The 21,219-nt window shown below is 40.1% G+C and overlaps 2 protein-coding genes across 4 annotated transcripts; one reads left to right on the forward strand and one right to left on the reverse strand.

Annotated features, from left to right (window-relative positions):
- Positions 1-60: 60 nt before the first annotated feature.
- On the forward strand, positions 61-13,226 carry LOC118415736 (coiled-coil domain-containing protein 78-like). 3 transcript variants are annotated; one of them, XM_035820518.1, is made up of 16 exons: positions 61-210; positions 1,577-1,798; positions 2,252-3,084; positions 3,661-3,828; positions 6,076-6,168; positions 6,481-6,597; positions 7,133-7,267; positions 7,710-7,869; positions 8,261-8,415; positions 8,883-9,049; positions 9,429-9,555; positions 10,824-10,980; positions 11,527-11,694; positions 12,054-12,151; positions 12,421-12,482; positions 12,860-13,226. In XM_035820518.1, the coding sequence occupies exons 2-16, from the start codon at positions 1,600-1,602 to the stop codon at positions 13,002-13,004; spliced, it is 2,784 nt and encodes a 927-aa protein (XP_035676411.1). In that variant the 5' UTR covers positions 61-210; positions 1,577-1,599; the 3' UTR covers positions 13,005-13,226. The 3 variants fall into 3 exon arrangements, with proteins under 3 accessions (XP_035676411.1, XP_035676413.1, XP_035676412.1); XM_035820520.1 differs by having other exon boundaries at positions 72-136; positions 1,580-1,798; XM_035820519.1 differs by having other exon boundaries at positions 78-210; positions 1,580-1,798.
- Positions 13,227-14,917: 1,691 nt separating this feature from the next.
- LOC118416169 (U3 small nucleolar ribonucleoprotein protein IMP4-like) lies at positions 14,918-20,152 on the reverse strand. The gene is made up of 8 exons (XM_035821248.1): positions 20,011-20,152; positions 18,650-18,733; positions 18,268-18,377; positions 17,506-17,638; positions 16,537-16,691; positions 15,646-15,740; positions 15,409-15,482; positions 14,918-15,040 (listed from the first exon to the last, which is right to left on the reverse strand). Exons 1-8 carry the CDS (start codon positions 20,150-20,152, stop codon positions 14,931-14,933), a joined length of 903 nt encoding a protein of 300 aa, XP_035677141.1. The 3' UTR covers positions 14,918-14,930.
- Positions 20,153-21,219: the final 1,067 nt, after the last annotated feature.

Raw genomic sequence — 21,219 nt, forward strand, 5'->3', positions numbered from 1 at the left:
GTCAAAGGTCATTGCGCAAGCGCAGTGAACCGGTCTCGTTCCCATGAATGCTCTGCGTACGAGATTTTAGGTCAAAGTTCAGGACATATTTGCCGTCGGGATGGAAACGTTTACATTTTTGACAGGTGAATTTTCGGTGGATATGGTGCTCTTTCTGTCGAGTCGTCGGTGATCTGTGGCAATTTCTGGGTCAAGACGTAACCAAGAAAGGTAAACTAACCTTCTGAAGGGTTTAGATGTCTTTAGTGAGCTGAAAAGGTGCGAAATATCACAAACACAACTCTGTTTTGATGGCCTTCATAAATTATACATTGTGAACAGGTTTCATGAACGGAGAAGAAGCACGCTTTGCACAATGCTAAAAGTATATATTGATGTTTATCAAGTTTGATCTGTCAGATGCTTAAGTTAGAATCATATTCATAACAGTAAGAGACGTTCAAAATCGATCCAGAATGTGTCTTTATTCTCAAGCTGACATGTGTTATCAAAGCAACGATTTTATGCAATAACTTAAGTTTATAAAAGATATGTCATCCTGAATGATACTTAAAGCCCTTTACCCATAGTGTTTTCATCTATGCCATGCTTGTAATAGTTGAACAATAGTTCAGATCAACACAAAGATAGATTCTTGATTTGCATATAGACTAATATATAACAGGTGGATCACAGATTAAACCGTACAGGTTAATGATTAACCAGTGCAGTGCACAAACAAGGCAATATAGGGCTATTAAGTAAGGCTAAGTGTTTACATTGTTTTATTAGTCTTAAGCTCCTGTTCACAAGTATGAGACAATGGGAGTTTGTAGTTTCACTGTGCACGAGTTTGAGGTTTATTAATCATATTTTATGTAGAAATTTATTTCATTCTAAAAAATACGATGTTATGTCCATGATTGTTTTAATGAACAACTTGCCTTTCCTTTCAAAGGTAGATATTTCATACAAATTGTAAAAAGAAACAATAGAGAATAACTAGGACATACACATACATGTAAGAACAAACTAAACCACTAAATTAAAATATGTTTATATATTAGTTTTTTTATTACATGTCATGACTTTGAAGTTTGATTTTGAGAAATGAATACTGAATGTATACAATGTAATATGCAAATACATAACTGTTATATTGATGATAATTTGTAGCCTCAAATGGAAGATAGAAGAAGTATTGAACTAAGAAATATTTGTTCAATGCACATTTACTCACTGACAGATCTTATTCTTAGGCATTGAAAGACCAAGTTAAGCTTTCAGATACTAGTATTCAACAGTCATGAATAATTACAGCATCATAAATAGTTGGTACAAACTGCATTTCTAGTAAGTCAACGAAGGTTAAACATCCATGATGATATCACGTTAAAAGTTACTTAAGCAACCAGATGATATTTTAAAATGGTCAGACATTTCAGACAACATCCCATTATTTGCCAGTCACTGATGACAAAAGACAACAATTAGTGTCATCTGAAATGTCTAACCATTTTCTAATTTCTCTAGTTGCTTGAGTAAGTTATCCTGTGCACATTTTTCTATTACTTGACTCATGTTGTATTTTCTTCAGTAGAGAGAACGCCCACCTGAAGTATGGACATAGAGGTGATAGGACGTATCCGCCCATCAGCACGTGGGGAGGGGCATCACTCTCTCAACATCACGGGAAACCACCGCATCACCAGTAACGATGGCCAGTCCTACAGCTTCCAGCCACTCTTTAGACAGGATGCCACAAACTACGATGTCTACGCTAAGGTGTTGGAACCTCTGCTGGACCTGTTCTTAGCAGGTGAGCAAGTTGGATTGAAGAGAAGTGTCAAAGTGAAGTAAATGTTGTTTTGTCAATATCCTCCTAAATTTTGAACTCTCAGGAGGAAAAACGGTACAACTAAATACTGTTATTACTTTTGCATATTAATTCATAGTTAGGATACAAAAACCTGTTATCCAACCATATCTTCTTTGCATGTCAATTTATCGTTAGGATATATAAACCTGCTCTCCAACAAGATTTCCTTAATGACACTGATGAAATCTGCCTGAAACATCTAACTGTTTCCAAAACCACATCCAGTTGCTTGAGTAATTGCTACTAGTATTTGGCATATGTTATTGCCTGGATGTCTAACCTTCATTGCAACCTGAAAGCAATGTTGAGTATTGATGTTGTAGACATTGGCCTTTTATTATACTTACTATTTGCTATATATATTGACCCCCCCCCCCCTCCGTAATTTTCCAGGATTCAATGTATCCTTATTGCTGTTTGGAGAGACGGGGTCAGGCAAGGCCTACACCATGGCAGGAGACAGTCTGAACAAGGCTGGGATCGTCCCTCTGGCCATCGATGGCTGCTTCAACAGACTACTGGACCTGCAGGACAAACACAGAGAAGACGGCGGGGTCCGTGACACTCAGCGGAGAGGCAAAGATGACGTGGAGCTCAGGATGTCCATGTACGAGATCTACAACGAGATTATCAAGGACTTATTGACTGAGAACCAGCAGCGAGGAAGCCTTCCTATAAAGGAGACGGCTCAGCTCGGCCCACATCTGCCTGGCTTGAACCAGATCCCGATATTCAATGCAGCGGAGGCCACCAACTACTTCCGACAGGGCTGGGGGAGGAGGACGGACGTGGTGACGGATTTCGGACCGGCGCTGGGGTACAGTGCAGCTGTGTTCCAGCTGGAGCTGTCCATGGTTACGGGTGGAAGTCCGCTTCCCAACCGCTCCATCCTGCAGGTGGTGCGACTTCCTGGAGCGGAGAAGCTCGCGGAGGATCCTACCAAGCTGCGCATGAGGGAGGGTCCGAGCCTCAACAAGTCCCTCACAGCCTTCAGTCAGCTGGTGACAGAGTTGGCCAACACCCGACACGCAGACAGGGTCATCAACTACACCGACTCAAAGCTCACTCACCTGATGATGGATGCGCTTGGGGCCAACGCCAAAACTCGTGTGCTCTGTCATCTGCCTCCGCACTGCGACCAGTACCGCCTCTCAGTCATGCTGCGGTCGTGCGCTCAACTGTCGCAAGTCAAGAACTTCCCCATCCTTAACGACCACCTCGCACAGGTACGGAACAATGGAGCTGCTTGTCCTCAGATTTAAGGTCATTACTCTAGGACGAAATTGCATGCATAATTTATGGCTAAATTCTCTGAACATATAATGTATAGTAATTCTATTATTCACTTTGACAGCAACTGCATTTGAACTGCGGGTGTATTCTTGAATTCTGTCCTGTATGGTTGTCTTTCTTCTTTGTATCTAAATTTTGAGATTCTTTGAAAAGGTATTTCCACAAAGGCTCATTTTCTTAACTGCTTTTTACTGGGATTAGAATTGGTTGCAAAAATGCAGTTTAGAAACTCATCTAAGACATGAAACGTGTTTAATTGACTAAACTGTTTGTTACACCAAAAAACTAAAGCAAGAAATGGAAATGGTCCAATGTTTCAGACAACCATCCGTCGTCTTTCATCATTGACACTGGAGAGATCTTGGTTGAGAGTTTTTATATTCTAACTGTGAATTGATATCCAAAATCTACTTCAAGTACAGGTTTATCCTAACTATTATGCAAAAAGGGGAGGAGGACGAATTTTAGTAGTCCAAAGGAATTAAGGGTAAGACAACTGTTTGTTCCAGGGGCTGTTGTGCCAGTTCCGTGCGCGTGTCCTGAGCCTACAGGAGCAGCTGGGTTACGAGGAGGGTCACGGGAGGGCGCTGCAGCTGCACGAGATGAGAGACGAGCTGAAGAAACTCACCACAGACAACCTGCAGCTGAGGGACAAGAACGAGAGGCTGTACCAGAAGGTTAGTCGTGTACACTCTACAAATATAACCTGTCTATTTTTTATTTGACTGTATGAGTGTATCAACTTTCATACAGCATTAGCAGCTGGACTAGTGGTAGACAGAATGGCCTGTCACTGTACGCTGAAGAAAAAACTAACTTGAAGTTCACTTCAGTCTGTATCTCTAATATATTAGTAACTATTTTCTCTGGTATTCTGTTCCGTGGTCTTACTGTTGTTGGAAGGAAAGTTCTCCTTTGTTTGACAGTGTGAGAGTCAGGGATCTCTATAGTGTTCTTGCGCTGGGATGTAGACTGGCATGACTTACCCGCCGCACCTCTTTGTGTTCGGGACAACGCCATTAACTTGATTAAGCTGGTGCCTCTCCATAGTAAATATGGTAAAAGGGAGTGAAGGCTCCAACTTTTCTGCAATTTTGACCTATTGACCCGGTTTTATTAAGACGTGCACAGTGCTGTCGCCAGTCTTGATGATTTGATACAATGAGCTAGATAACATGTACAGGCACCATCACTGCTTTCTTCATTTTCCAACACATCATATTTTACAAAAAATTCATTACAACATTAATATTAGTATAATTGGTTGAATTGGCTTGGAAGAAATTATAACTATGGGTGGAATTCCTCCCCTAGCAAATGGCTGTTAAACTGAGAAAATAGAAATTACAAAATAGCCTTAAGTGCAAACAGTTCAGTTCTGAGATTGATGCCGTTTCAGATCAAATCAGAATTTGCTCCTGTCACTGTTCCTGTATGATAGCTTCCTGTAGTTTATGCCTGTCACAACATTTAGCATCTGTTACCGTAATACATACTGTCAAGTAAGACGGTCATGACATTTAGATTTAGCCACATATACACATGGGACAAGAAATTGCCAATTCTACAATTCTAAAAAGTATTCAATGAAATTTGAAATAACCCTTGTGGTGTTATCGGGTAGGGTGCCCAAAAATAATGAAATAATTCACTTTTCGGATCTAAAATTGATATTTTTCTTTTTTCATTCAGTAAAAGCTTATGGTGACCACTCAAGGGACTTGAAACACAACTCATGTTCATGTTCCTATTTTGTAACCATGGCTGCATGGTTCAAGCACTAGGAATAGCAACGTTAAGCAGGGACTTTGTTACTGCGCTTCTGACTTTAAATGAAAATACTGTACACTGATCCTTTTCAATTGTTGCCAAGTACTCCCCACCCACCACAATCCTCACATTCCCACAAAGAGAGTGAAATGTAACAGTACTTACCTGAAGGCTTGAAACGTATGGCCGTCTCCCGAGAGAGTAGCTACAGCGACTGTACTGCATATATACCTGTCAAGGACCTGATAACAATACAGCCCTTAATGAGGTGTGTTACCGGAGAACACACAAGCCAAATTGCTGCATCGCCAGGTGTTTTTAGAGACACAGCTAGTTTGTTTAGTGGCATGGCAACTCGATAAACGAGTTGGGAGCTACACAGTAGCCATGAGGGAACTACCGGAGAGAAAAGGCATGGGAGAATATCACAATAAGGTATTACTTGATCCACTCTGAATGATACTTGTAATGTGTGAGTGTTGCTGAGAGTAAACAAGCATTTGAACGAGCAGCTCAAAATTTCTGATGCCCTCTGTGATTACGTACGTGGCTGTTGATAAAGTAGGTAGTTATAAATGGGGTCATGGGCAACAGTTTAGCATTTCCTATCCACAAGCTAGATTAGAATTACAAATTCCTGAATGATCATTTAGATGCACATGTATCTCTGTTTATCATCACCTGTATTGTGAGGATTGTTGTTATCTTGCAAGCTGGCTCAAGGTATTGTAAATGGATACAAGGTATTTGTAAACTTCATTAGTGGTGATAAGCACTGGGGGGTATTCTATTGAAGTCTTGCACAGAAGAGCGAAATGTAATAAGGCCAATTGTTAAGAATGTCAGACTAAAAACTGCTAATCCAGCCAGGACTCTTGATTATTTTTCATGATCACAGTAATTTAAGGGCTGTCTTTTGTTGAGACAAACAAGGAACTTTCATCTTGATGAAACCTCCTTGAATCAAATCACTTACTCTTTGTTTTGCAAATGCAGATCCTTATAGTAGCTTATGTTTTTGATACTGTATTACATAAAATATCAGTACTAAACTTCCGGAAATCATGCATTTTTAATACTGATACTTTTGTTCAAGAGGATTTTCTTGTAAAACCCATTAACAGAAATACTGCAATGATACTTCTTGTTGCTAGGTGGAGCAGCTGCAGTCCAAGTTGAATCAGATGGCTGGATCACGTACTGACCTGTCCTCCAAACTCATCTTCAGTGAGGAGGAGAAACTACAGGTGGGTTCCATATCCCCTACATTTGATGTTGAATTGTATTTGATACCATAGAATATGTCAATCTTTATCTTTTATTTAATATACAAGTATGGTATGGTATAAAAGCTTGAGTGACACAGCGATTTTTTTTATCCAAACCTTATTACTGTGTTTCTATGGCCCGTGTCTTTTTCAATTGTCTTGTGAGTCTGTTTTTTTCCTTATTGCTCATCCAATGAACTGACCTTTGAAGAAATCATAACTAGGTCACAGCATACTCCAGTCTTTTGCCTGCACTAAGATGTTGATGATGAGATTTCTCTATTCCCCCAGGTGTCTAAGGCATTGGTAGACCTGCAGATAGAGAATAACCGTATCCAGGAGGACTATGAAGCTGCAAACTTTGAGCTGAAGAACAAGGTCCTCACACTGGAGAATGAGCTTATGGAGGTGAGACTTTGGTTTCAATTTTTAGACCATTCTTATTTGCTTTTATTCTTTGTCAGTTGTATGTTATAGATTTCAATATTGAATCTTTGAGAGTGTCCAGCAAATTTGCATGTGTATTGGAAGTCATGAAATTGTTTATCAGTGGGGCTGATGTGACTCCTAATAAAACTGGTGCAATGGCCGAGTGTGTAGAGTGCGCACCTTGCATTAGGTAGGTTGTGAGTTCGATCCCTGGCCAAGTCATGGCTTAAGAAATGGCATGACTTAAGAAATGGCACATACTGCTTTCTCTGCTTAACTCTCAGCACTAATGAGGAAGATTGTGAGAGTTAAACGTCACTACTGGCAGACTAACCCCCTGCTGTAGTGGCTTGCACAATTGTGTGGCCCAATTAAGGGCTTAGCTACACCTAAGCAATGTGTAACAGATGTACTTTAACTTTAAGCTGATGTGACTTGGCTCTTCTTAGATCATTGTGATGATGAAACAAAACAAGAGGTTTATTATTCTAAATTCTGTATGATTTCCTTACAGGTGACCTTACAGAAGGACAAGCTGGCCCGGGACCTGAGGAGTACTCACGACCGCCTGCGGACGTCTGAGAAGGACCATAAGGAGTTAGCTGATGAGTACATCATCCTCAAGACTAACTACCTGGCCTTAACAAAGGTTAGTAACACTGTAACACAAAGATTTAAAAATGATACTTTTCTTGCTTATAGATTTTAAATAGTACCCATTCAAGCACATACAATTGGTATTAGCCATAAAAAAAATCTGAGATTTGTAGCTACGTAAGAAAATCTCAAAATTTTTAAAAAGAATTTTGAAATTTTACAAAAAAAAAACTTTGAGATTAAAAAAAATGCAATTGAAAAAATCTTGTCAGTCCAATTTAATCTGTTGCTGTTACATGTATTTGCTACCTCCAATAGAATTTAATATGAAGATTTCAAGCAATTTTTATCAACTAATCTGTAATGTATCACTAAGTTAGTAGAGCTGAAAATTTAAGACCTATGAAAAGCTTTTATCCAACAAAGGGGATTTGTAACAATCATTACATGTAGTCACATTCAAATCTTCCACATCATAATTATGTCCTGAACAGGAACATGACCGTGAGAAGGCCAGGAATGAGGAGTTGGGGATGGAGCTGTTGAACCTGGTGAACGCCACGTCCCACGGGCGGCCCGTACAGGGGGAGCTGACGGCAGAGATAGACAGGCTGAGGCATGTCGTGTCTCGGCTGTCCACACACAAGCCACAAGGTGGGGAGAACACAGTGACTGTCATGTTTGAGGCTTCATACATCACATGTTTTATTTGTTTTCGATACAGCAGGCTAATGGCCATAATTTTGTCGCTTCTGTTAAAAAATGAACAGATTATATTGGCATTCTGGCATGTTTTGGGGCTTACGGGTCCAAGAAAAGAACAAGAGCAAAGTAGAAAAGAGTTTCCCATGGTCAAACTTGGTCTATAACAGAGACAATTAGTGTTATTTGTGCATGAATACCATACCAGGCCCTGTACCTGAATACCCCTAATCACAACTGTAAAGGATTTCATGATAATTGCAAAAAAAATCTAATATAGTCAATGATTTGCATATAGCTTTATAATACACATACTAAGTCTAATACATTGAATCATTTGTAGATGCCTACCTGGGTGGTGAGGAGGAGAGACAGCAGATGGAGAAGAACCTGTTTGGTGAGCGGGAGCGGATGGAGGAGGATCGCAGGAGGATGAAGGCTCAGTATGAGGAGGATCAGGACAAGCTGGAGGGCAAGCTCAAGAAACTCAGGAGAGAGGTAAAACTGAAGATAGCTTTTTTTGGTGATTTTTCAATTTTTTTCTCAATTTTTCTTTTAAACTTTGGGACAGACAAGGACAATGTGGCATTGCACTCATTGCAACTTATTGTAACAGTTCCACATACAAAGTACAGACAGAATATAAATGTAGTATTTTACCTCCTTCATCCAGGTACCCATTTTTACACTTGGGTGAAGTGAGGAAGGTCATGTTAAGTGCCTTTCCCAGGGGCACAACATATCAGGACACAGGATATACCTCTATATAGGTTCCGCACCCAACACTCTACCAGTTATGCCACACATGATGCCTTCTTTCACACTTTACGATGTTGAACTATATTTACAATCATGATAATTGTGTAACATTTAGTACCATGCATATGCTAGTGACCTCCAAACTGGCACTGGTTCTCAGCTAATTTGGCACGCAACATGTTGATATATTGAATGGTACTCTACAGTTACAAGAGGCCCAGGCTCAGGCCCGTGAGGCCCAGCGGAAGGCGGGGGAGACAGCTGCCAAACTGATCATGGCAGAAGGCAAGCAGAGACAGCTGGAGATAGAACACAGCAAGGCACAGCAGCAGTTCAAGGACATGAACGCTGAGTACAGGACTAGACTCATCAGGTCAGGAAGAAAGGTTTTCTCATAATGATCAACATGTCCTATCTTTGTACATCAAAAATGCTGTTTGTGTAGTCTGTGTAAATTCTGCTGTCCAGGGCTGTAACTCGATGGTTGGTCAGATGTTGGGCGGGCTGCTATAAGCAAGATTAAATCAGGCTACTGTTTGTGGGAAGTTAAAGAAATTTTTGAGAGAGACAGGACAAGACAGAAAATGCACCAACTTATCAAACTTCATCTCTTTTCAAACTTGTTCTGTTTAAACTTGGAGGGCCAAATTTCTGTAATCTAACATTCACTTCCAATAGATAGCAAATAGCTTCTACCCAAAGTTTTGTTTGCATGGATTGTTTTCTCATTGGCTTCTGTGCCCTGTCATCAGGTATGTGCAGGACATTGGGGAGTACATCGACACGTCTGCTGGGACTGCCCCACCTAACCAACAGCAGCTGAAGGACATGAGGCGGTACATTGACGCCATGATAGCTGACACTAAACAGGCTTACAAGGTAGGAAACTAAACCTGTGAACCAGTCAGACTTCTGAGATACTGTCATGTCATTACTGATTCTACTAAAATGTAAGATTTATGATAGATTTCTTTCTAGGATATATCCCTAGGATAAAAGCTGTTGAAATGTGCATGTTTACTAGAGGTCAGCAAAAGTGCAAACCTCTATGCTGGCCAGCCTGAACATGCACTTTAATAAGAAGCTGCAAAGGAAGCTTTGCTCATATTCAATAATTTGAGGGCAAGGTCTATCTATTGGGCGGAAAGTGATAATTGATTTACACCTCTTGATAAATAGTCTTATCCGTATAACAAGTCAACAAACATACATGCCTTAAGATATCACCTGTTTGGCACCAAGGACAGTTCTGTGCCGGTTTGATCACAGCTTTCCTTGTTGTAGGTAGCTAGAAACGTGTGTGATAGCTGTCCAGTACCAAGGACAGTTCTGTACTGGTTCTATCACAGCTTTCCTTGATGTAGGTAGCTAGAAATGCGTGTTGTAGCTGTTCAGCACCAAGGACAGGTCTATGCTGGTTCTATCACAGCTTTCCTTGATGTAGGTAGCTAGAAATGTATGTGATAGGTATCCAGCACCAAGGAAAATTCTGTGCTGGTCCTATCACAGCTTTCCATGATGTAGGTAGCTAGAAATGAGTGTGATAGCTGTCTAGCACCAAGGACAGTTCTGTACCAGTTCTATCACAGCTTTCCTTGCTGTAGATAGCTAGAAATATGTGTGATAGCTGTCTAGCACCAAAGACAGATCTGTGCTGATTCTATCACAGCTTCCCTTGATGTAGGTAGCTAGAAATGTATATGATAGCTGTCTAGCACAAAGGACAGTTCTGTGCCGGTTCTATCAAAAGCTTTCCTTAATGTAGGTAGCTAGAAATGCGTGTTGTAGCTGTTCAGCACCAAGGACAGTTCTATGCCAGTTCTATCACAGCTTTCCTTGATGTAGGTAGCTAGAAATGTATGTGATAGCTGTTCAGCACCAAGGACAGTTCTGTGCCAGTTCTATCACAGCTTTCCTTGCTGTGGGTAGCTAGAAATATGTGAGATAGCTGTCCAGCACCAAGGACAGTTCTGTACTGGTTCTATCACAGCTTTCCATGATGTACATGTAGGTAGCTAGAAATGCATGTGATAGCTGTCTAGCATCAAGGACAGTTCAGTGCTAGTTCTATTATATCTTGCTGATCAGCACCAAGGATAGTTCTGTACCAGTTCTATCATATCTCATCTATTTCTTCTTGTTCTCAGGCCCGTGAGGAGCAGCTGAGCCAGGCAGCCAAGACGTACAAGAAGCAGGCCAAACAGATGGCCAACAAGCACGAGCAGCTGCTGATAGCCTACAGCCAGCTGCGGGAACAGGTGCTGGCAGGTGGCAGGAGCCTGGACATCGACCTGGGGCTGTCAGGTGAGGCTGGAAATTCCACTTATATTACAAGCTGGTGGGAAAGAAATAATGTTTCACATCATGGCTTCATCACATCTGCATGCAAGTGTAGGTAGGGACATTGTATATGTAAGTCCCTCTGTGATCTTACAGTTATGTTCCTTAATGTTTCCAAATTGTGACATGCTTTGCCAGACTACTCCTAAAAAAACATCCTAAATAGTTAGCTGCATCAAAACTTATGCAAGAACAAACATATACTGTTACATTTATGAAGGTTAGACATCCAGGTAAACAATTTTCAAAATGCAATTCAATCTCTACAACTGGCTAGAGATTTACTTCTGGACATTTCGAGTGACATCATTGAGTGACGCTGAAGAAGAGTGATGGATGTCACTTGAAACGTCCGGAAGTAATTCTCATTTTTTTTAGCCAGTTGTAGAGATTTTTATTGTGTACTGTACAGTTGTAGTCTTACTTACTAAAGTCTTTCACGATGCCTCAGGGGTGAGCCAAATAGTATATTATTGTGATTGTTCATGTCTTTACCCACTTTGATTTCAGATGTGGATCTCCAGCTGTCAGATGGTGAGAGAGAGCTGCACGGAGCACAGACGGTGGAGTTGAACCGCCTGCGCCGTGCCCTACAGGACGCTCGGGCTGAGGCGGAGAGGGCAGAAAGGGCAGCAGCTAGACCTAAAAATGTCACCATACAGGAACCTCCAGGGAAAGGTGGGAAATGTTAGTGTTATAGATTGCAGTGTCATAGAGGCAGTGTCTTCCAGTGATACTGTACCATGACTACCAATAAAACTGAATATGGTATACAATACAAAGTCAACTTCATGATGCACTGAACACTTGAAGTTTATTGTCTGGAAATAGTTTTAAAGCATTCCTCTGTTTTGCACTGCATTGATTTGCTATATTTTTAGATACTATATAGATCTTCTACAGCCCATTCCTCATATGGAATTGCACTATTCAACAGAACAATGTTTGAAGTCTTGAACATATAATTATTGAACATGTCTATGTTGTACATTTGTATCTATGTAGTGATTTATAAAGTGATTTCCATCTCCTTCCAGGCCCAACAGACTGGTCCTCAGTGAGGAAACAGTTGCGTGAGTTTGCCCTGAACACTCAGCAGGAGCTGGAGACTGACAATGCCAGGATGAAAACTAAGGTCAGGATTGGGCATGAAAAATAACTTACATTTGTACCAGCAATAACAGACAGTTCTCAGTCCTGCAAACAGTACCTAAACTTGTCTGTAATACAAATGTAATTGTATTTGTTTACTGGTTGCCAGTACCTCTGAGCAATATGTTTGTTGTATAGATTTAATCCTTTTCCCACCTTGAATTGTATTTGTATTACATTGTACAGTAGCATAAATCAGGTCAGTATATTCTGTGTAAGCCAATGTGTCCAATGATCTCTGTCTCCCTGTAGGTGTCTGTGTTGGAGTCTCAGCTGTCAGAAGCACAGGACTACATAGACAAACATCTGGTCAGGTAAGAACACCCTTATGATGTTATAATGCTCCATAAACTTTTATTTCCTTGCAGGTTCATTTCATTTGTTCTGTTTCACAGCAAGCTCTGCCTTAATATCGTTAAGCGCATTGAAACTGGGACAGAATTTGGCCTGAAAATTTTTGGAGCGAAAAAGCAGCACTGGTATCTTTGAATTTTACCTGGTTTCTTGGAAACAAATCTTGTTTTTAGCACGAAAGCTCATCTGTGTTGGTACAATTCTTGATGGACATTAACAAATTGCTTACCTTGAATTTTCGGTCGCAAATCTGTCTCATGTGATAGCTGTCTAGCACCAAGGACAGTTCTGTGTATCATATCTCATCCATGAATCATGTTTTTGTTTGGACCTGCAGGTACAAGCAGGAGATAGTACGTCTGCGCAAACTGCTGGGACAGGAGCCTGCCACCAGACAGGGCAGTGCAGGACCGTACCTGGACACTGAACCTGAGTTCTCACCCAGACGGAGAGGTCACTACAGAGCCAACACATCCAACTAGTGATGTACAAGTCCTCATCTAGGATTGAAGTTGTTTTGAGTTTGTATTGTTTCATTTTGTGGTTTCATTAAGTGCTTCTCACTACATGTAACCCTGTGTAGTTTACCTTTATCAGAGGAGTACTAGTAACCTATATCCATTGTTATTAAGAACAGGGTATCTAGGGTTTCCAACTGCAAGTTTGAAAAAGTAAACCATTCTCCATTAACTTGATATCCCTAAACACCAATTCCAATGGATATAGGTTACCTCATGGATAAAGGTGATCTACATGTACTTCAAGAAATACCCATGTAATGCAAAGGTCCAATACTAATACAAATGTACAAATATGGGTTTACGAGGGGCGTTCAATAAGTAATGCCCCTGACCCATTTCCCATAGTAGGAGATTAATGAAACTTGGCACAGTTATTAGTCTTTCTCTTCATGGGAACCACCCAGAGTTATGCATTTCTCCCATCGTTTGATGCAGCTCTGGACACCGTTTTTGTAGAACACCCCAGGTTGGTCCTCCAACAGATGCCTGATCAATGGCAGAAGAGGGACGACCAGGTCTTGGAGCTGTTTCCACAGACTTTCGGCCATGTTTGAATTCAGGATGCCAGCGTTTTACAAGGTCATATGATGGGGCATCATCACCATAAGTTTCTGTCATTTCATCAAAAGTCTCCTTTGGTGTGCGTCCTTTCAAATACAAAAACCGGATCACTGTTCGACACTCAATTGGCTCTTTTTCACACCTGGTCCATTTCACACCTGACTCAGTTCAAACACCAGTAAATCAGAAACCACAATTAGTTCAGAATTGTTTTTTGCAACATTAGCTATAGAGATATGAATCATCATTACACATGCAAAATTTCATCTAGATTTGACAACTGGAAGTGGGTCAGGGGCAATACTTATAGAACGCCCCTCGTAGATACTAAATGTGTCAGTCACACCAGTTGTTGAAGTTTACAACTTTGTGTTATTTTAGTGTTTCATCTGTTGATCCAATTATATACAAAAGCATTTGATGCAATTGTCTTCTCTAGTGGAGGCTACTATGTCACTACTGGTAACTGCATGGGCTTGTGTAACTGTCATAGTATTTGTCTTGTTAGAGGAGGAAAATTTGTGCAGTTGTTTGCAATATTTTAGAAATTAATTTTATACCTGAACAAAGCCTTATCTGGCTGCAATGTGCAATGAACTAAATCAATATTAGTATAATAATTGTAAATTTTATGTTTTGCTTTGCATTCTTAAGTGTTGTCATTTGTAGCTTTCTCAAGTGTTGTAAGATTTTATAGCAAAGTTTGAAGTAGCTTGGCTTTGTACTGTAGTGTATGTGTTTGAAAAATGCTGTTACTTATATGTGTACGATATCAACATGTAACTTAAAATTCAAAATCTATGAAATATGTATCCAAAGTAAAATTTTAAGAGTTAATGTTATAGGCAAATTGTTTATTTTAGAAGTAATTCTTCTGACTGAATAACTATAATACTTCCAGAATTCCAGTGATTTTTCTAAAGTCCTTTTGTCTGAGAATTCTACTAATGTGACAGTTTTGTGGTAGCTCTTCCAATAGTTTTTATTGATATCACTTTTCTATTTTTTTGTTAACGTACATCGTTGTTGTAAAAAATCTGCAAGTTCTTGTACTTCAGTGATCTTTATTTTCATATAGATCATAGAATATATATATATATATATATATATATATATATATATATATATGTGGAAAATACAGAAAGAAGTTTGTATGTAGAGATATATTGTAATGAAGAAAGAAAATAAAGTGTACAAATTAATCAACAATGCTAACATTATTGTATCAATCTTACACATCCAACCACAAACACAAGACCAGACCCTGGACATTCACAGTGTCTTTGAAAATGATCAGCGTTTCTAGTTGCATAGTAGGAATATCACTTAGTCACTTAGGAATTTCCTCTTCTTGGCTGTGTTCATGTAAGGCCGTAGTTGCCACTCTGTGTCGGCGGCTGCTACCTGGTCTAGTGTACCCAGCTTGATGGAGTACACTGGTGGGAGGGAATAGAACAAAATTTACAAAAGTTTCAAAAAGTTGTAATACAACTTTTTCTTTTAGTGTACTAGACCTTCAAATATTTTCCTTCATTCAAATCTACATTGTGCATTTTCAAAATGTTTCATTAAAAACCCTTTACACCTTTATACACCAACTACACGTACTTCTTACATATAATAACTATGCCACGTTCTAAAACAGAGCAGAATACAAAATGTTCAACACAGTTTATTCAAACTGCTATGAAAAGTCTCAGAAAATGTTATGTTATACCAGCATCATGCTATGTGACCACAGCAAGAATAGCCTCTGATGAGGCTAATTGTGGATCAGAATAAACTCAAACTCATCAATACTTACATCTCATTTCAAATCTTGGTCCTACTTCTTGCAGCTCAATGTTCCTGTGGTCTGTCTTCTTGTATGTATGATGTCTGGGTTGCAGAGGGTGGAAGTCAGAAATATGTAGGAACATATAATGCTACATGTATGTCATAATGATTACGAAAGTCAAAGATACACTGTAGTTCAGTTCTTGGGTTTACATACTAGAATGTCTTAAGGAATGCAATGTCTCCTTTAAGATTTCTGACTCACCTGAAGGAGATGAAGTCGTCCTGGTTAGCAAAGGTCATGACCCTGCGACTGTCCTCCTTGGGTACTGGGAACAAGTACTTCAGGATGCTCTTCACCTACAAAGGAAAGATGAATTCCTGCATCAGATATTTGTCCACAATCGTTATCTCAGAGAGAAAAGTATCATCATTATCTCAATAGCATAATGTCAAAAAAAATCTGGCAGTCTGACTCTCGTGAGTATGACCATCACTTGATAATTTCATCAAGTGACATAAATAGTACTGCTTACACTCATGTACTCTAGCTACCCTGGAAACCAGACTTATAGCCAGCACCAGCAAAGAATCTGTTCGGCAGCCAAAGTAGATCTGCCTGAGGACCTTGAGATAAGCACTCGGGGTATTTGTCATGCAGGGAGAGTTTGCCAGCCTGGGGGACACCAGACAGCAAACTCTCCCTGCATGACAAATACCTAAAGTGCTTGTTTTGGGCCCTCAGGAAGACCTGCCTTGGCTGCTGAACAGATTCTCTGCCAGCCCTGGCAGAGAATCTGTCTGGTTTCTAGGGTAAAAGAAAATGGATTCAGAGAAAAAGTCTGGCTTCTAGGGTAGGCTCTAGACAACTCAAATTTTCTTTACTCACATACTTCACATTTTCCCAATTCCCACTGACAGAAAAATTTGAAGTAGCCTTTTTGTTATCATGACACCTTTCTGATACTGTTCAATTTTTCAAATAGGCTGACATTTAGGCTTTGATATTTCTATATCCTTACCAATACCTTTACCCATCAATAATTGTCCATAAAAATTGAGGGAATTGTCTTTTCTGTCAAACACAGCAAAGTTTGAATTCTGTCAAAGAGTGATTGAAGGTCTCCTTAGGTAAAAATGGACCATAAGCACTCACCCTTTCCCCCAGTTTGGATGAGAAGTTGTTGAAGATGAGGTGGGGGTACTGTTCTGACATGGTGCCGATGTTGGGGATGTCGTGTCTCATAACGGTGTTCATCAGGGTGAAGTATGCCGTGGGTCCATATGGCAAGTGAGAGATGATTATCCCATCTGTTAAAAAACATATAAATCCATGTAAAAACACAGTTATAAGTTACTGTAAATGTATTTAAGTTTGCGGGGATTTAATTTCGCGGTAGCAGGAAAAAGGACTTTTCGCGGTGGTTTTAATTTCGCGGTAACACCATACACTGCAGGCTAATACCATAATAGAAAAATGTTCGCGCGAACATTAATCCACCGCGAACATTTCTGCATTTACAGTATACAGGGGTAGGGTCATGAATGTACAAAAGGATCAGGGCTGTCTCTTTTTTTACGTCCCACTCATGGTTTTGAAGCGCATGTTAGTTTCCGTTACTGAATCTGTCAGTTTAAGCTAACGAAAATACATTTTCATCAATATCATGTCATGAAGCTAAGATTTTTGGGATGGATGAAGTGATCTTTTTTTCATTCCCTGGGAGCCACCCCTGAATCCTTAAAGCTATGCTGTAGTGCAGAAACTATCTAATAATTTCCCAAGAAAACATTCTATTTATCTAGCAAAGGATCTTTTGGAATCATCAAGAGTCAATGATGTGCTCTAAAACTGTTCTAAGCATGAGCAGGTCTATGACCATCTATCACTTCAAAACAGTACAAATGGCACAAAATCATGTTGATGCATACATCATAATATCAGCCCAGTGGATGATTCCATAGTCCCTTCTGTATCAGATTTGTGAAAATATGTTTACAATATACAGTAATGTCATCAAGCCTTTGATTTCCTTTTATCAAAAACATAACCACACCTTCAGCCATATATATTCAGATAGAACAGAAAGAAAAGTAAGTATGGTGCAAGTTGTTAATCCCTTACCTGGCTCTCCCCTGTGCTCTGTGAGGATGATAAAGTCAGTGACATCATTAGCCCTGCAGGCCTCCACTAGCTGCTCTAGCTCATAATGACCTCTGTTTAACCTCTGGGCATTGGGGAACACTAGTCTCATTTCCTGCAGGGAGAAAAAGTGACAACAGATTTTAGAAAAAGTAGAAAAGACTGTCATTTGAAATGATTCAAGGACAATGACAACAGTTCTAACAACTCTGTCAAATATATTTTAATCCAATGGCAATTTCTTTCTCATGTAGCATAAATAAGTATGAATACATAAGTCTACTGGAGTACTGGTTAGCTTTTATTGTGCCAGATGTGGCTCCAATTCTACAAGTCTGTGTTGGTCAACAATAGTTAACACATAAATTTCATCATGCATTCATAACTACATTTGTATTCATCTTAGACCTTCATAGTAAGTGAATGAGTTAGTGAGAGCAAGCTTAAGTATGAGAAAGACAAGTTTGTGACAGAGTGAGTAGTAAGAGTATGAGAAAGTGGATGAGTGAATGAGAGATTGAGTGAGAGATTGGGTGAGTGAGTGGGTGGGTTGTTGGGTGAGTGAGTGAGTGAGTGAGTGAGTGAGTGAGTGAGTGAGTGAGTGAGTGAGTGAGTGAGTGAGTGAGTGAGTGAGTGAGTGAGTGAGTGAGTGAGTGAGTGAGAGCGAGCGAGCGAGCGAGCAATTGAGCATGAGATGTCGACCTTTCTTGACCATGAGTACCACTTTGCATTGTTGTTACTGACCTTTGCAAATTGTTTGAGCCTGGAGCTGGGATCCCTGGAGGTGGTTAACATGACTTTGGGATCCTCCACACCTGCCCACCTGTACTCATCATCCATGTGGTCCTGTTCAGCTGGGGAGGCAGGTGCAGCAGGTGTCGGTTACAACTTCAACATATTTGACTATGTGTACTGACATGGGTGTTGTTCATACTCCATAGACTAAGACTAGTAAGAGTAAATGTATACCTAAACAAGTGTTAAGCACACAAGTTGCATCACAATAGAATGTTCATAAAGATGCAACTTATTCTACTTCATCATAACATTGAGCTGACATCAGGTATCTAGCATTACATGTTTCTTAAAATCATAAAAAGCGTAATTTCACAACTTAAACCTGTACCTTCTGCTCCCAGGTCATCATACTGAAGGGCTTTCTCCAGTTCCTTCACATCCTTCCTCAGCTCTGTAGGGATGGGCTTGTTCTCTGTTTCATGGATGAAAGAAAACAATATACATTTTGTACTTTGTTCCTTTGCTACTGACAAAGGCTGAAACCCTACAAAGAGGCTAATAACATATACAGTCAAACCTGTCTATAGCGGCCACTCAAGGGACTGGTCAAAATTGGCCACTATAGAGAGGTGGCCACTATAGAGAATATGCTAATTAATTGACCACAAGCAATAAGTTACACATGGTTTTAGTACCCACTGATCTTTATTCACATAATACAGTACTGTACATGTACTGCAATGATTTTTACACTATATGTATTAATCATCTGGTGTATTAAGAAAACAAAAGCTATAAAAAGTTTTAAATGTTCTACAGTTGATATTGTCTGGAGAGACCGGTATCGTCATATTTCTTTGATCTTTCGTCTTGTATCCTTTGATACTTCGCCGTCCGTGTGTTCCCGCTCGCGTTCACACGTCAGATTCGCCCATTATGCTAATGTGGTACTCACAAGAAAAGTCTCGTCATTTTAGACTTATCTCTTAATAAATGTAAGAATAAAATCCACCATAGTCTGAAGTTCATATCATTTTGTCTTTGTAACAATTTATTTAGAAATTTTTGTGATGTAAATTAACCTAAGCGATAGTGTATTAGAACGTAACTTTAACACAATTTACCTCCGTAATATTGGTGTCGTCTATTGACCTTACATGACCTCGTTTGTCAGCGGGTATGGGTAGCGCCAGTTTACGAAGTTTTGTTTCGAAAATAAATCAAAGAGGTTTTAAATCCGGCGTAGGGTGACGATACGGCCGCTGTATATATATGGCCGAACGCGTGCCGAAACATAGATCAGGGGTCCGCGTGGCCGTAATCGGCAGTGTTTTTGTACCTGCGGGACCGGAAATCGTGTGGCCGTGGCCGCGTTGGGCAGGTGGCCGCTAAGCCTATTTCTTAATCATTACAAATCCAAGGGACCGACAAAAAGTGGCCACTATGGGCAGGTGGCCGCTATGCAAAGGTGGCCGCTAATACAGGTTTGACTGTATCTGACACGTTTGTGAAGGTTAGACATCCAGGAATCGTTACAATTGAAGACGAATAAATCTTTACTTCTGGATACTTTATTTTTATACAGACGTTTCGGAAGGCGTCCGCCTTCCTTCCTCAGTGAAAAGAAATTAACTAATTAATTAATTAATTAATTGACCTACGCATATATTCCCACTGCTGTTAACAGCTTCCTTGCATAGCGCAGTGGATACTAGCAAATCGGAGTTAGTAATCACTACTGGTACTAACCGTCAAGCGCTCTCTTGAGCCGCTGTTTCCTCTCCTGTATTGTTTTCTCCTTATCTTCGATGGACTTCCTGTACAGGTACTCACGGCGTAGGCGGGCCTGGCGGCGTAACTGTAACAAGAGAATAGTCACAATTACCAACATTTTAGATACAACCTCAAGAAACACATTGCTAGTACATGTACAAGTACAACTAAGTATAATAGCCTGAGTCTCTTCTCTCCTCTTCGCAATTACGAACCTATATTACGACTGGATACCAGGCTACAAGTATAACGTTAATTAATACAAGTAACGTTACTCTATAATCTATTAGTAATTTTAATAATTGCCTTGATTATTAAAATTATAAAAATTTGATCTACTGTTGCAATCAGAGGACTAGGACAGGACATGTATGGGCTTCAGGTTTTCTTAGTTCGAAGGTAATAGCTTCCCAAAATTATATAACGTTACCATCCGTTACCATGATATCTTCCGAGTTCTTGGTATATCCAGTACTAGAAGTAGACACAGTGCACGGGGAGGTGGGGTTTACCCAAGCAAAATGTCGGAAAAACATCGGCGCGTGCATGTGGGAATATGATGGTTTTTCGTCGGAATTTACGGTGATCTGTCTTGCCCTTTGGATTTTCGTAGGAAAACCGTATTCCAATGTCGATTTTCCAATGATATAACGGCACTTATCCGATGGACTTTTAACTTCCGACATTAATCTGATGGCCTTCCGACGACAGTTAATGGTTTCATGTCGGTTTTTTTTCCTACAGAGTTCCGATGCAGGTCACCTAGACAACAAGTTAACAAACGTGGCAGATGGGATTTCCCCGCTTGGATGTGGCCATGGCAACGCCACTGAGTGATGAATAGCTTCTTTATTGGTTACCATGGCTACTGAATGATTGACATCCGTGATCGTCGCGATTTGTTTTGTTTTCTCAGCTGTGGCGTTAAGAATATGAATAATTAAAGAAAAAAGGCAACTTCAGACGATCACTTTGAACCCATTTTTTTATGTTTTCCCGAAGGGCAAAACACATTGGTTTGACCAAGGAGTTTGTTTTGACTCCACTTTTGTTGGGGTAGACAAACAAAACAAAGCTGGACAGCTCCCCAAAAGGTATATAGGGTAGGTCCGAAGGCTTCCCCTAGCAGAATGGCGATCCAGGCGACCAAGCCAAGATAGAGCAAACATCACGCTTCAGATATAA

Source organism: Branchiostoma floridae, chromosome 5 (genome assembly GCF_000003815.2).
Source record: "Branchiostoma floridae strain S238N-H82 chromosome 5, Bfl_VNyyK, whole genome shotgun sequence".
In the NCBI taxonomy this organism is placed as follows: Eukaryota; Metazoa; Chordata; class Leptocardii; order Amphioxiformes; family Branchiostomatidae; genus Branchiostoma; species Branchiostoma floridae.